This window comes from Ovis aries, chromosome 8 (assembly GCF_016772045.2).
Source record: "Ovis aries strain OAR_USU_Benz2616 breed Rambouillet chromosome 8, ARS-UI_Ramb_v3.0, whole genome shotgun sequence".
Classification (NCBI taxonomy): domain Eukaryota; kingdom Metazoa; phylum Chordata; class Mammalia; order Artiodactyla; family Bovidae; genus Ovis; species Ovis aries.
Window position 1 is genome coordinate 32,540,016 of NC_056061.1, and position 15,281 is coordinate 32,555,296.

Below are 15,281 nucleotides of genomic sequence, written 5' to 3' on the forward strand. Positions count from 1 at the left end.
CTTCTCATGGGAATTCCATATGAAAGCTTTGTATGAAATCTTTTTTGATAAATGAGTCTCATAGAATAAAATATGTTTTATGAATATTACATATTGCTCTGGTAATAAGAAGCCTACAATTGCTTTGAAATATAAGTTTAGTTTTTTATTGTTGTTTTTAGTGGTTCTGGGAAGTTGTGGAAGATATTACTCCAGAGGAGAGAGTTCTTCTCTTGCAGTTTGTTACTGGCAGGTAAGAAGTGTTTTTATGATAAGGTAGAAAGAATTTAATGTATTCCATTTCTAATTGATTAGAGATAAGCAACTCAAAGTGAATTATTACTCCAAATTGTCTGTTTCTCACCTTCTTTTCTATATTTTTAGACATTAAACAAAGGTTTGTTTAGGCATTAAAGTTAAAATATATAGTAGTACCCAAAATATGTTTATTTAAGGTGTAAAAAATGTTCCTGTCAGAACTGTCAACATATATATTAGTTTGTAACTTGGTAGTCTTTTCAATCTGTAAGTCAACAATAGTAGCCAATAGTTGTTGCTGGGACAACACACACACACAATACATATAATATGCATACACAGCATTTTTTCTTCAATTTTTGTCAGATTTTAATCTTTTAAGATTTGTGGCCTAAAAACTAATTTGTGATACCATACATTGAAAAGTGTACATTTGAAAACAATTAAACATCATCAGTGTTAGAAAACTAAATTATTTAAATCTCTCTTAACTTATAGTTCTGAAAGATGTAAAAGAAAGGTGTGATTTTTCATTCTTGATAACTTAGAATTTCATCTGTATCCTTCTGTTTATCAAAATGTAGTTCACTTTTTTTCATTATAAATTTGCATGGTTCTTCTAAGAAGATTGGAACATAGAAGACTAAAAGAAATAAGAAAAACCATCACTTGCCAGCAACAACCATTATAAATAATTTGATATATTTATTTTTTACTACCTGTTTTAAAAGCATAGTGTGAATGTAAATCTATATTACATATATGTAACTTAAAGTCCATTGTTTTATTTTTTTAATTTTATTTTTCGGCACTGCATTTTAGTTGTGGCATGCAGGCTGTTTGATTTTTGTTGCAGCATGCAGGTTCTTTAGTTGTAGCATGTGGGATCTAGTTACCCAACCAGGAATCGAATCCAGGCCCCCTTCATTAAGAGCGCAGAGTCTTTGCCATTGGACCACCAGTGAAGTTCCCACTGTTTTATTTTTAAAGTAGTTTGTAACCATTGTAGAAACTTTGGAAAATGGAGAATATAGATAGGAGAAGATGAAAATCCCACTAAGTAATTAAACTGTTCACAGATAACACTATTAATATTTTGCTGTATTTTTTAGTTTTTTAAGTATATAGTTAGAAAAATAGTTGGAGTTACAGTGTATACCTACTTTTATTTTATTATTATTATTATTTTTTACATTAGTATCATTACTTATTTATTTTCCAAGTCTCCTGACCTGATAGTAGCTGACAAAATGAACACCCCTTAGGACACATGAACCGAGAAATGAGTGACATAGAATCAAGTAGCTGATGCATGAAGAGCTCTGGAGAGAGAAGCTGATGTTCTGGTGCCAGGAACTTCCCTGCCACTGACTCTCCCTCCAATCTTGGGAAAATGTCTTGAGTTTCTTCTTCTTTACTCATGATTACTTTCCAAAGGGGATTATAAATCTCTACTGGTTATTTCTCAGGATGAAGATTAGGATCAAATGAGATAATGTGACTTTGTAAATTATAAAAAGCCATAAAACCTTAATAATAATATTGCCATTATTGCTGTCACGAATTCTATTGAGCAGAAGTGTTGGAATTTTGCCTCTCAGGCCAAATGTCTTAAAGGTAGCCGCAGACTAGGTTGGGCTTTAGTTTGTCCACGGTGAGTGACCTCTCTGGGTTTTCTCTTTCACTTTTCATGAACCATAACAGCCCACGTCTTCATATGCTTGGCCTTGGCTGGCTCCTCTCCAAAGCTCCCTTCACACGCATGCATCTCATCTACCAAAAAATGTTCCTTGTGGTCCAGAGTGCCTCAGCTGAAGCTTTCCCCATTACAGTTGTTTACTTTCTCTGTAAATGTTAGGTTTTATGGTGAACTGTGGCTTTGGAGATACAAAAGCTCCATCTTGGTTTATTTGGGATAGGCTTTCCAAGAAGACAAAGCCTGTGAGTCTGAGAAACACTGACCCTAGTGTGTCCTGTGCAGTCCTTTTTATCCCTTCTGCTGTGGGCCAGGAAGGCTTTCATTTATCCATCTGGTTGTTTTTCGGTTGCTCAATTGTGTCCGACTTTTTGCGATTCCATGGACTGCAGCACGCCAAGCTTCCCTGCCTTTCACCATCTCCCAGAACTTGCTCAAACTCATGTCCATTGAGTCAGTGATGCCATCCAACCATCTCGTCCTTTGTCATCCCTTTCTCCTCCTGCCTTCAGTCTTTCCTGGCATCAGGGTCTTTTCCAGTGAGTCTGCTGTTCACATTGGGTAGCCAAAGGATTGGAGCTTCAGCCTCAGGATCAGTACCTCCAGTGAATATTCAGGATTGATTTCCTTTAGGATTGACTGGTTTGATCTCCTTGCAGTCCAAGGGACTATCCATCTGGGGCTTCCAGTTAATCCTTTATTTGCTTCAGATAATTCAGGGTCCTTTTCTATGCTCCTTTCTTTCTAGACTAAGGAGAGGGGTTGATGCATTTGTGTCCTGTTTTACAAGGAGAAGGGAACACAAACACCATGTTTATTGGGAGAGGCCCTTTGGGATCAGATAGACCAATGAAATGGGCTTGCAGGTGCCACAGCTACTGCTGCTGTTCCCGAGGGATGCTTTGTAGTTTCATTCCTTTAGGGAAAGGAGAGGCATTAGATGACCTTATTCAGGTCAATTATAATGTGACATTCTTTTTTTTTAAATTAAATTTATTTATTTTCACCGGAGGCTAATTACTTTACAATATCGTATTGGTTTTGCCATACATCAACATGAATCTGCCATGGGTGTACATGTGTTCCCCATCCTGAACCCCCCTCCCACTTCCCTCCCCATACCATCCCTCTGGGTCATCCCAGTGTGCCAGCCCCGAGCATCTGTATCATGCATCAAACCTGGACTGGCGTTTCGTTTCACATATGATATTATACATGTTTCAGTGCCATTCTCCCAAATCATCCCACCCTCTCCCTCTCCCACAGAGTCCATAAGACTGTTCTTTACATCTGTGTCTCTTTTGCTGTCTCGCATACAGGGTTATCGTTAACATCTTTCTAAATTCCGTATATATGTGTTAGTATACTGTATTGGTGTTTTTCTTTCTGGCTTACTTCACTCTGTATGATAGGCTCCAGTTTCATCCACCTCATTAGAACTGATTCAAATGTATTCTTTTTAATGGCTGAGTAATACTCCATTGTGTATGTGTACCACAGCTTTCTTATCTGTTTGTCTGCTGATGGACGTCTAGGTTGCTTCCATGTCCTGGCTATTATAAACAGTGCTGCGATGAACATTGGGGTGCATGTGTCTCTTTCAATTCTGGTTTCCTCGGTGTGTATGCCCAGTAGTGGGATTGCTGGGTCATAAGGCAGTTCTATTTCCAGTTTTTTAAGGAATCTCCACACTGTTCTCCATAGTGGCTGTACTAGTTTGCATTTCCATCAACAGTGTAAAAGGGTTCCCTTTTCTCCACACGCTCTTTTGAATAGCAACCATTCTGACTGCCTTGAAATGGCCATGTGAAAATGGCGTGGTTTTGATTTGCATTTCCCTGATAATGAGTGATGTTGAGCATCTTTTCATGTGTTTGTTAGCCATCTGTATGTCTTCTTTGGAAAAATGTCTGTTTAGTTCTTTGGCCCATTTTTTGATTGGGTCGTTTATTTTTCTGGAATTGAGCTGCAGGAGATGCTTGTATATTTTTTGAGATTAATTCTTTGTCAGTTCCTTCATTTGCTATTATTTTCTCCCATTCTGAATACCTAATTTTAAAGAATAAATCGAATTAGTCACAGATTATAGACTAAAAATATGAAACAAAATCTTGTCAGTTTTTTGTTTACTTGGCTTCTTACTGCCAAGAAATACCTAGAGATTTCAGTAATTTAATAAAAGGAGTTTAAAATTATTTTTTATATGTAGGAAGGTTAGACTAAAGTTTTATAAAATCATCTCTCATCTCAGTCTCTGAATGTAATCTATTTTGGTTATTCTTCCAGAGTTTTCCTGACATTTACAAATTTTTATTTTTTAAAAACATTGTTCCTCTTTTAAAAAAACAATATATTGTTTAAAATGAATTCATTTATAGATCTAATTTTTTAAATGGCTGTCTATTCTTAAATCTATTGACCTCTCAGCCATGAAGAGATACCTCACGTCCAAGGTAAGAGAAACCCAAGTAAGAGGGTAGGCGCTAAGAGAGGGCATCAGAGGGCAGACACACTAAAACCACAATCACAGAAAACTAGCCACTCTGATCATATGGACCACAGCCTTGTCTAACTCAGTGTGAGACATGCCATGTGGGGCCACCCAAGACAAACAGGTCATGGTGAAGACGTCTGACAGAATGTGGTCTGCTGGAGAAGGGAATGGCAAACTACTTCAGTATTCTTGCCTTGAGAACCCCATGAACAGTATGAAAAGGCAAAAAGACAGGACACTGAAAGATGAACTCCTCAGGTCGGTAGGTGCCCGATATGCTGCTGGAGATCAATGGAGAAATAACTCCAGAAAGATTGAAGGGGTGGAGCCAAAGCAAAAACAGCACCCAGTTGTGGATATGACTGGTGATAGAAGCAAGGTCCAATGCTGTAAAGAGCAATATTGCATAGTAACCTGGAATGTTAGGTCCATGAATCAAGGCAAATTGGAAGTGGTCAAACAGGAGATGGAAAGAGTGAACGTTGACATTCTAGGAATCAGCAAACTAAAGTGGACTGGAATGGGTGAATTTCACTCAGGTGGCCATTATATCTACCGCTGTGGACAGGAATCCCTAAGAAGAAATGGAGTAGCCATCATAGTCAACAAAGAGTCCGAAATGCAGTACTTGGATGCAATCTCCGAAATGACAGAATGGTCTGTTCATTTCCAAGGCAAGCCATTCAGTATCATGGTAATCTTTGCTAATGTGTGAGATGAGTGTAATTGTGTGGCAGTTTAAGCATTCTTTGGCATTGCCTTTCTTTGGGATTGGAATAAAACTGAGCTTTTCCAGTCCTGTGACCACTGCTGGTTTTCCAAATTTGCTGGCATATTGAGTGCAGCACTTTCACAGCATCATCTTTTAGGATTTGAAATACTTCAACTGGAATTCCATCACCTCCACTAGTTTTGTCTGTAGTAATGCTTCTTAAGGCCCACTTAATTTCGCATTCCATGACATCTGGCTCCAAGAAAGTGATCACACCATCGTGGTTATCTGGGTCGTGAAGATCTTTTTTGTATAGTTCTCCTGTGTATTCTTGCCACCTCTTCTTAATATCTTCTGCTTCTGTTAGGTCCATACCATTCCTGTCCTTTATCGATCCCATCTTTGCATGAAATGTTCCCTTGGTATCTCTAATTTTCTTGAAGAGATCTCTAGTCTTTCCCATTCTGTTGTTTTCCTCTATTTCTTTGCATTGATCACTGAGGAAGGCTTTCTTATCTCTCCTTGCTTTTATTTAGCACTCTGCATTCAAATGCATTCTCATTATGTCAGGTAACATTTTAAAAAATGCATCCGATGTAAATCTCTGGAAAGATAAGTGTAAAGAATTTTCTAGTTTTCCCACTGTGTAAAAGAATACAAAACAAAAATGTTTGAGCCTAGATATTTTTCACAGACAGGGAAATCATTTTGGATTCCACATAAAAGCCTCTGTTGCTTGAATTAATCAAGTAAACCATTTATTTATTCAGCAAATATTTAATGAATATCTATTAGATACTATTCATTTTTATAATTCAAAATATATCTATTTCAAAGATTTTTCTTGCATGGTTACAACTTACTAGATATGAACTCTTAGTTCCAGGGTCCCACATGGTGGATTTGCTAATATCATGGGTGGAAGTGGATTGCAAAACTTCACAATTGCTGCTGTTCCATATACTCCAAATCTCCTACCTACTTCAAGCACATGGTATGTTAAATTGGCTTATTTAAATGCACTGTGAATTTCTGATTAATTTTAAATGATCAAAGGTCTGACTGCTTACTGCTTCATTGAGAGGAAAATCTCAGCAGTGATCTCTGTTCATTTTGTAATCACTGATAAATCAAGAACTATATAGTAATAGTTTCTTGCCTTCCGCTTTGTATGTAGGAAAATGTTTGAGGAAACTACCTACTTATATTCTGTGTGTGCATGAGTGCTAAGTTGCTTCAGTTGTGTCTGACTCTTTGCGACCGTATGGACTGTAGCCCTCCAGGATTCTTTGTCCATAGGATTCTCCAGGCAAGAATACTGGAGTCATTTGCCTTGCTCTCCTCCAGGGGATCTTCCCAACGCAGGGACCAAACCCATGTCTCTTATGTCTCCTGCATTGGCAGGTGGGTTTTTTACCGCTAGCGCGACCTGGGAAGCCCCATCTATACTCTAATTGAATACATATAGTTCAAATATCACTAAAGTTACACTGTCATAAGTATCACTGAGTTACACTATCATTTCAAACTTAATTGCCCTATTGCTTATTTATTTTAGACTGGAGGGAGCTTATTTTGGTCTGGTAATTTGCATACTAAAGGAAACTGCAGTACAGCAGGGTTTGGTGTTTTTTTCCTTTTTAAATACTACTTCAGGGTTTTCCAATTTGAATGCAAATTTGAGAGGATGGTTTTATGTTAATTTTGAGTGGTGTTTTCACTTCTAGACAAAACAATAAAATATTTTAGAGCTTTCCTATGTAATAGTGGTATATTTTTCTTTTAAAGCATCAACATGCTCAAGTTACCTGAATACCCAAGCAAGGAAATACTCAAGGACAGGCTTCTTGTGGCACTACATTGTGGCAGCTATGGTTACACAATGGCATAATGAAGTCTGGAAAATTCATCTGACTGCTGATGAGCAATTCAGAGTGGCAGAAGTAATTTAGGAAACTGTCAACAGAAAAGCAGCCCAATTGCAGCCCATAGGCGGGGCTGACGTTTAAAATTCATAAAGGATCAGGTTTCCTTTTTTTCTCTCTCACTTTCCCTTTTATGTTTTCTCAGTTTGTGATACAATTAGAAAATATAAAATCACAGTAGTCTTCATTTCAAAAATGGTAATTGAAAATAATAGAAACTGTCCTTTTTCACATTTCTTTAATCTTATCCAAGAGTGTGTTAAGGCAGCATCCTATTCTACATTCCACATTTCCTATGTAACTGTTATGTTAAAAAGGTGTTGTCTCTTTATTTTTCTATATAATAAATTGTATTAGGACATCCAGCCTGGTATGTCCTATTGCATGTAAAGTGCCGTTTATATTTTGGAAAACTACTGTATAGAATGGGTTAATTTACATTGTATATAAAGCCACAAATATGTATTTTCCCATATTGAATCTATATTGCAATGATGTTTTTTAGCTTTTCAATATTTTAATATGTAAAGTTTAGACTGATGTGACTAAAACAGCTGATGAAGTGACATCTGATTTATATATTAAAGCTTTTTCTGTATTGTATGAATTATTGTCTCAAAGTTACTCTTATGTTTTGTTTTAATTTTATTTAGATAAAATTAAAATATGATATTTTACCATGTTTCTTTTCATTACTATGGATTTATCTGTGAAATCTAATGTCACATTTGAAAACATGATCCAGTGTGCAGATTACAATTTAAGTATGTAATTCTTCTTTAAATTTGCTTTTTATGATTAAAATGTTGAATTCAAGTGATAGATACCTAATATAGAGCATTGGATTTTAAATTTTAGGGTGGGCTAATCAGTTTTCTTTTGAAAAGACACATTTCAATAGTTACAGCATACCTTTTAGTGGGGAAGCAGGCACACTCCGACATTCAAAGATATAAATGAGGAATTTGTAATGTTTGGGGACAGGAGGAGAAGGGGATAACAGGATGAGACGGCTGGATGGCATCACTGACTCGATGGACATGAGTTTGAGTGAACTCCGGGAGTTGGTGAGGGACGGGGAGGCCTGGCGTGCTGCAGTTCATGGGGTTGCAAAGAGTCGGACACTACTGAGCGACTGAACTGAACTGATGGCCTTGCCTCTGGAAACTAAAAATAGACTATCCAGTGGCATCATTATTGGTAAAATGACTCTTATATGCATATTTTCTCATATATATGCAAACACAGCGGACACTATAGTTGTCTGTGACAAATATAGACAATGTATATATCAATATAGACAAAATGTATATATGTGTATATAGGCTTATATGTTGAAGAAAGCCTTGCTTTGCTAAGTTATAAAACTTCTTTAATACATGTTTTTGGTCCTCTTCCATTATTGTTGGTTTTTTAATGTTAAGAAAACATCTTTCAACAGATTACATTAGAAACAAGGAAATCTCTTAAAATTACTAGTAGCTCTAAAATTAGGATTCAGATGCTTTATTTACAATAAATGAAGCTAGTAGTTTTTAAAACGTTGGGTTTTGAAATTATTGTACAAGAGGTCATTGCCTTCTAACTTCAAATAGGTTATTTAATATTATGTTGCTTATAATTTTAGTATTTCTAAACATTTATTTCTGTTTATAGTCATACATCAGCTTTGTCACGCTGGTCCTTTTGCAGGTATTTATGGAGAGGAGATAATAGAACCTTTAAAATCTCATGGTTTTATATCCATGGTTTGAATATTTTTATATAGAGCTAGCAATTTTAGGGTTTGTTCTTTTACATTATCTTTAGTTTCTAAACTTAAAGAATTTAGTTAATACCAAAAGGTTTTCTATGGATTAAAATTCCTATTTAAGCTAGAGGCAGCAGGTCTCTAATTTATTCTGTTCCCACAGTTTCTTCTGTAAGTAGATGAATATGTTGAATGCAAGTATAAAAAAATGATTAGAGATTTTCTTCCCCTTTGGGTAAAAGATTACGCTAATAGGAAAATAACTCTTACGACATGTGGGAGTTTCATATAAGGAAAAAAACAGAGAAATACAGCATTTTACAGAAATGAAACTAGAAGGCAACGGAGCATATTGTAGGAAACTGACTAATGAAAACATCTGGGCAAGAGTAATATTATTGATATTATTATTATCATTATAGCTATAATATGATTAACTTTAAGTCTAATTAAAGTTATTTGAGAGGATAGTGACCACATAGTTAATAAAAACCATCTTCTAATTCATCTGAAAACAAAAGGTAATATAATCTAATGAAATCTATGCTAAGCACAGCAAGTTGTGGTGATCTTTGTTGGCTTGGGTGGCAGAATGGTAGCTTTAAACATAGGTTATGTGTTGGAGGCTCACAGATAATTCCCACTCGCACATGTGTTTTGTTTGTCGTACCAATTCTAAATGTTGAATAAGTTTTCAACATTTGAAAAAATCAGGAGATTTCACTTAGAAGTCAATATTTTTGACTTTTGAGAAATCAGATAATTTAACATTGGGCAGAGATTCCCTAGAAGGCATTAGTAGTAGGCTGGAATTGAGTAAAAGTCACTTCTTGGAATGCCGAACATGGTCTCCAGTTTGCCATTGTCTTATCCCAACCTGCTTCACTATTTTCCTGGACATTGATGGCATTGGAGTTTGCTTTAAAAAAAAAAAGTGTGTTGATTAGAAATGTTCTCTTGGAGTATAAAGTGAAACAAATTCTTTGGAAAGCAATTTGGCAGTATCAGGCTTTTAAAATGTACACAAGTCTTTGACTCAACAATTCTACATCTAAGACTTCATCTGTGGAGATACTTGTACACATATATTTGTACAAGAATGTTCACTGAAGACTTGTTCATTATAGAGAAAAATGGAAATAAATATCAGTAAGGGGTTGTTAATTGTGTTATATCTATACTAATAGAACATTAATTCACATTTACAAAGAATGAAATGGATGTGTACATCTGATACGTAAATGTTTCATTAAATGAAATAAGAGGTATCAAAGTGCTGTTAATATTAGTGTGTAAATACTGTATATATATATATATATATATATATAGGGTTATATGCAAGAAAAGTTTCTGGGCAAGAGACATGCTATATCTGGGAAAGCATAAGATGGGATGAAGACTTTTTCACTATATAAAGTTTTTATCCTGTTTGTCTAAATCACAGTTCAGTTCAGTCGCTCAGTCGTGTCTGACTCTTTGCGACCCCATGCATCACAGCACACCAGGCCTCCCTGTCCATCACCAACTCCAGGAGTTCACTCAGACTCACGTCCATCGAGTCAGTGATGCCATCCAACCATCTCATCCTCTGTCGTCCTCTTCTTTTCCTGCCTTCAACCTTTCCCAGCATCAGGGTCTTTTCAAATGAGTCAGTTTTTTGCATCACATGGCCAAAGTATTGGAGTTTCAGCTTCAGCATTAGTCCTTCCAATGAATATTCAGGACTGATCTCCTTTAGGATGGACTGGTTGGATCTCCTTGCAGTCTAAGGGACTCTCAAGTCTTCTTCAACACCACAGTTCAAAAGCATCAATTCTTCGGCACTCAGCCTTCTTTATAGTCCAACTCTCACATCCATACATGACCACTGGAAAAACCCTATGGTAAAATAATGTCTCTGCTTTTTAATGTGCTGTCTAGGTTGGTCATAGCTTTTCTTCCAAGGAGCAAGCATCTAAATCATAAGCCTGTGTTATTTTCTATATGATACATGTATTACATATTCAGTATCCTAAATCAGGAGAAATCTCAGTAGTAGGTTTTGTTTAATCTATAAAATGCCACAGCAATAGTGATAAGTAATATTTTAATAATCACAAAACATTTTATAAAAGTTTAAAATATCCTAATTAAATTCTTTTCCTAACAAAGTCAAAGAAAGGAATGCCTCTTTGCCCACAAAGCTCTGTTTCCATGTTGCCTGATAAACAGCACTGTTTATAGCTCTCAAATTCTATTAGTTAGAAATTTATTTGAATTTACACATCCCCACCCCGATTTTTGTTTTTTTTTAATAACAGAAGTGGTACTTATTTATTATGGTAAAATATAGAAAGCATGGATTCTTGTAGACTGGAAAAAGCACTAAATTTCTTCTAATCTTTCTCAGTGCATTTTCCCCATAGTTGAGTTCATAAAGGACATAGCATTTAGTATCTTTTTTATTTATTCATCATTTATATTAAGCTTTTCCTATGTTATTGCAGCTTATTTGTAAACTTATAAAAAGTGATGGCACGTTCTGTCATATAGATGTTTCATAATTGTCCAGATCTGTAAAAAAATTAACGCTTAGATTTCTAATATTTTTTACTTTTATAAATAAAATAATAGGTGGCTTTTTTTTTAGCACTAGTTATATTCCAGGAATAAGTAACATTTTCTGGGTTATTTGTTGAAATGCTTAAGTAGAAATGTTCATCAGTTGCTCCGTAGTTGTGGAATTACTGTTGGAAGGCTCAGGAAGAGGCAGTTGGAACAGAGAACCCTTAAGTAGGACTGATAGGATTGTTCCAAAAGCACAGTTAGGGCTGTGTACCCTTCCAGAGTGTGAAAGGGTTCGCGTTAGAAGGCTGTGACAAAGGTAAATTAGTTGTGATAACTGCTTACTTCCAGTCTTCTCTCCAAGAATAGGGAAGGAAATTCATCTTGTATGTGACACAAGACCCAGTCTCAGGATCTGGAACTTAAGCATTTAATGTTACATAGCTCAGCTGTATCAAGGGTCACGTATGTGCTATGTGTTAAACTAGAAACCTAGCTTCCACTTATGAGACTTCCCAAACATGGACTCATGGCTTTTTTGGAGTGCAACCCTTTTGTCAACTGGAGAATGTGTAATAGCTGTCTTTGTGAGTGGGTTTTTAGCTAATATCAAAATTTTGGTTATTTTCACCACAAAATTTAGGCATATCCATGTGTGCCTATAGTCACAATTGCTTTTTCATGTGAAACATGCTCTGTTTCCTATATACTTCCACACTTATTAGGCAACAAAACATACTTTTAAGGTTAACAGTAGTAACATAAATCCCAACTTGGCAGTTTGATTTAAGATAGTTAAATGTGGACAAGATTTCTGTTAGAATGTCTTGTGAAATTCTTAGGTCTTGGGTTATGGTTACCTGACTATTGGTCTGGTGTAGATTGGCATAAATTTGTTTATTTAATTTATAACTAGTCCTTTCATTTTACAGATGAGAAAATTAGAGACGGGAGAGGTGATGACTTCCTTAAGCCTTCATGGCTACTTAATCAAACTCGAATTCAGAACTTAGATTTTCTGATTTTTTAGTCCAGTAGGTTTTCTTTTACTCCATGCTGTCTCTTTATGACATAACTGCATTATAAAAAGACTCTTAGAAAAACACCTGCAGCCTACTAATAGTCATGTAAGACAAGCCTGTTGGGAAACTATAACTTAATAAGCTGATAGTTAAGAGAGATTAATTGGACTATATTTCTTCTCTCCTACTGTGCCACAATAAGCGAGGGTGGATATTTTACCATTTTAAGATGAAAAAGAACAGATGTATTGTCAGATCATAGATCATGGGTAGTCATTAACTTTTATTATCTTTATAAAAGTGTTCAATTTCAAGCATAGTTGGTGCTTGGAAAGACATTGTGCATCTAATGTTGCAAAACCATTAAAACCATAAACTGAAAATATAATGACTATAATGGTATATTCGTGTGAGTGAATCGAGTCTAGCTGAGTGAAATGGAGGGGAAGAAGTCCTAGGTGGGTGCTGGTTATATGGTTAGTGGAGAAAACGTTTCAAAACAATTCAACAAATTCCCTTAAATGCCTTCTATGTATTTAGTACTGGTTTAGGGACAGTGACTAGGTCACTCCCCTCAAAGAAAATAAAATGAAGTTGGGCAGATGGAAGGCCTACTTGGCGAGGTTTTAAAACTGTGGCATGTGGCATATGATAAGGGTAGAAGCCAGTTGCAGAAAGTATTAGTGAGGAGAAGAGGAGATTCATATAGACTGAGTGTCCAAGGCAGCTTTAAGCATCTGGTCTAATTGAATTGTCAAATTGCCCTCTAGATTTGGAGACAAATGATTAGCCTGTTGATTGAGCAAATAGGTGAAAATGTTAAACTTGATAAACTTAGAGTGAAATAAAACTAATGTGTGCTAGTCAGTGAGTTTTTCATTACTGTATTATTCCTCGCTCAGTTATGTGTTCTGATTATTCATTGAGAATTCTGATCTTGTGGCTTCATGATTTGAAGGCTATTGTGTCTGGTTGTCTGTGTTTTTCTGAGAAGAGTGGCAATATCTGACTTTTTGAAAAGCTTATTGTAAAAGTGGGGAAAGGTTCTTAAAGTGGTGGCTAATACAGTATTCAAGTAAAATTAATATTGTCATTCAAATTCCAAATTTCTAAAACAGTTTGGAGGTTCCTCTAAACAGTATGGGCTTCCCTGGTAGCTCAGAGGTTAAAGCGTCTGTCTGCAATGTGGGAGACCTGGGTTTGATCCCTGGGTCGGGAAGATCCCCTGGAGAAGGGAATGGCAACCCACTCCAATATTATTGCCTGGAGAATCCCATGGGTGGAGGAGCCTGATGGGCTACAGTCCACGGGGTTGCAAAGAGTCGGACACGACTGAGCAACTTCACTTAATGGAGGTTCCTCAGAAAATTAAACATAGAGTTACCATATGGTCCACCAGTTCCAGTTCTGAATAGTTATCTGAAGGAAATGAAAATACTAGAAAAGAAATCTGCACCTCCATGTTCTTCTCCAGCGTTATTTACAATAGCCATGATATGGTTGCATAAGTGCCCATGGATGGATAAATGGATAAGGAAAATGTGGTATGAATGGAATATTCTTCAGCCATGAAAAGGAAATCTTGCCCTTTGTGACAACATGGATGGACCTTGAAGGTGCTATGCTGAGTGAAGTAAGTCAGAAAGATGAACATCATATGATCTCAATTATGTGTGGAATCTTGAGAAACAGAACAGATTGATGGTTGCAAGAGGTAGGAGGGTAGAGGGTGGATGAAATGGATGAAAAGAGTCAAGAAGTATAAACCTAAAGTAAATAAATCATGGAAATGTAAACCATTACATTTATTACATTTAAGTATTATGATTAAGTATTACATTAATCACTTGGTGATTATAGTTCATAATTACTGCATATTTGAAAGTTGCTAAAAGAATCAATTTAAGAAAAGTTTTTGTAGTTATGTTACAAAACTACATATTTTTGACAGATATTAACTAGATGTTATGACAGGTGTTAACTAGACTTACTGTGGTGATCATTTTGCAATATATACAAATATTGAATTGATATGTTTTACATCTGAAACTAACATGTCAATTACATCTCAGTTTTTAAAAAGATAGCTATGGACTAGAAAAATGGGAATTAATAAACAACCTGAAACAGTTAAATATAAAATTTCATATCTTGCTTTTAAAAAAAAAGTTGAAAATATAGGGAACTTGTGGCTTGAAAGTAGTTAATGAGGGGGAAACTACCCTGAGAATTTGCGGTGACTACTAGCTAGCTTCATAGAAACCAATACTGTAACATGAATGAATGAATACATAGTAAGGTATCAATGCATTGCTGCTACTGCTGCTAAGTCGCTTCAGTCGTGTCCGACTCTGTGCGACCCCATAGACGGCAGCCTACCAAGCTCCTCCGTCCCTGGGATTCTCCAGGCAAGAACACGAGTGGGTTGTCATTTCCTTCTCCAATGCAGAAAAGTGAAAGTGAAGCCGCTCAGTCGTGTACAACTTTTAGCGACCCCATGGACTGCAGCCTACCAGGCTCCTCCATCCATGGGATTTTCCAGGCAAGAGTACTGGAGTGGGGTGCCATTGCCTTCTCCGATCAATGCATTAATAACCGTATTCATTTCTTGCCAAAGAGAGGTAGTATGCATACTGTTGTTTTCTTTTCAGGCCATATATGGAGTGTATGTCCAGGGTTTCTCAACCTTGATACTACTGATATTTTGTATACTTGTTGTAGGGGGCTGTCCTGTGCAGTGTAGGATATTTAGCAGCATTCCCAGCCTCTACCTGTGGGCTTCCCTGATGACTCAGTGGTAAAGAATCTGCCTGCAATGCGGGAGACATAAGTTCAATCCTTGGATCAGGAAGATACCCTGGAGAAGGAAATGGCAACCTACTTCAGTATTCTTGCCTGGAA

General features: G+C 36.3%; 1 protein-coding gene across 4 annotated transcripts in view; it reads left to right on the forward strand.

Annotated features, from left to right (window-relative positions):
- The window catches only part of HACE1 (HECT domain and ankyrin repeat containing E3 ubiquitin protein ligase 1), a 106,335-nt gene extending 98,589 nt beyond the window's left edge, over window positions 1–7,746 (forward strand). For all 4 annotated transcript variants that reach the window (XM_060419218.1, XM_004011242.5, XM_042253365.1 and 1 more), the window contains 3 exons: window positions 162–232; window positions 6,020–6,133; window positions 6,928–7,746. In XM_060419218.1, coding sequence (XP_060275201.1) covers window positions 162–232; window positions 6,020–6,133; window positions 6,928–7,030 — 288 coding nt within the window. In that variant the 3' untranslated portion in view covers window positions 7,031–7,746. The remainder of the gene's footprint in view (window positions 1–161; window positions 233–6,019; window positions 6,134–6,927) is intronic.
- Window positions 7,747–15,281: the final 7,535 nt, after the last annotated feature.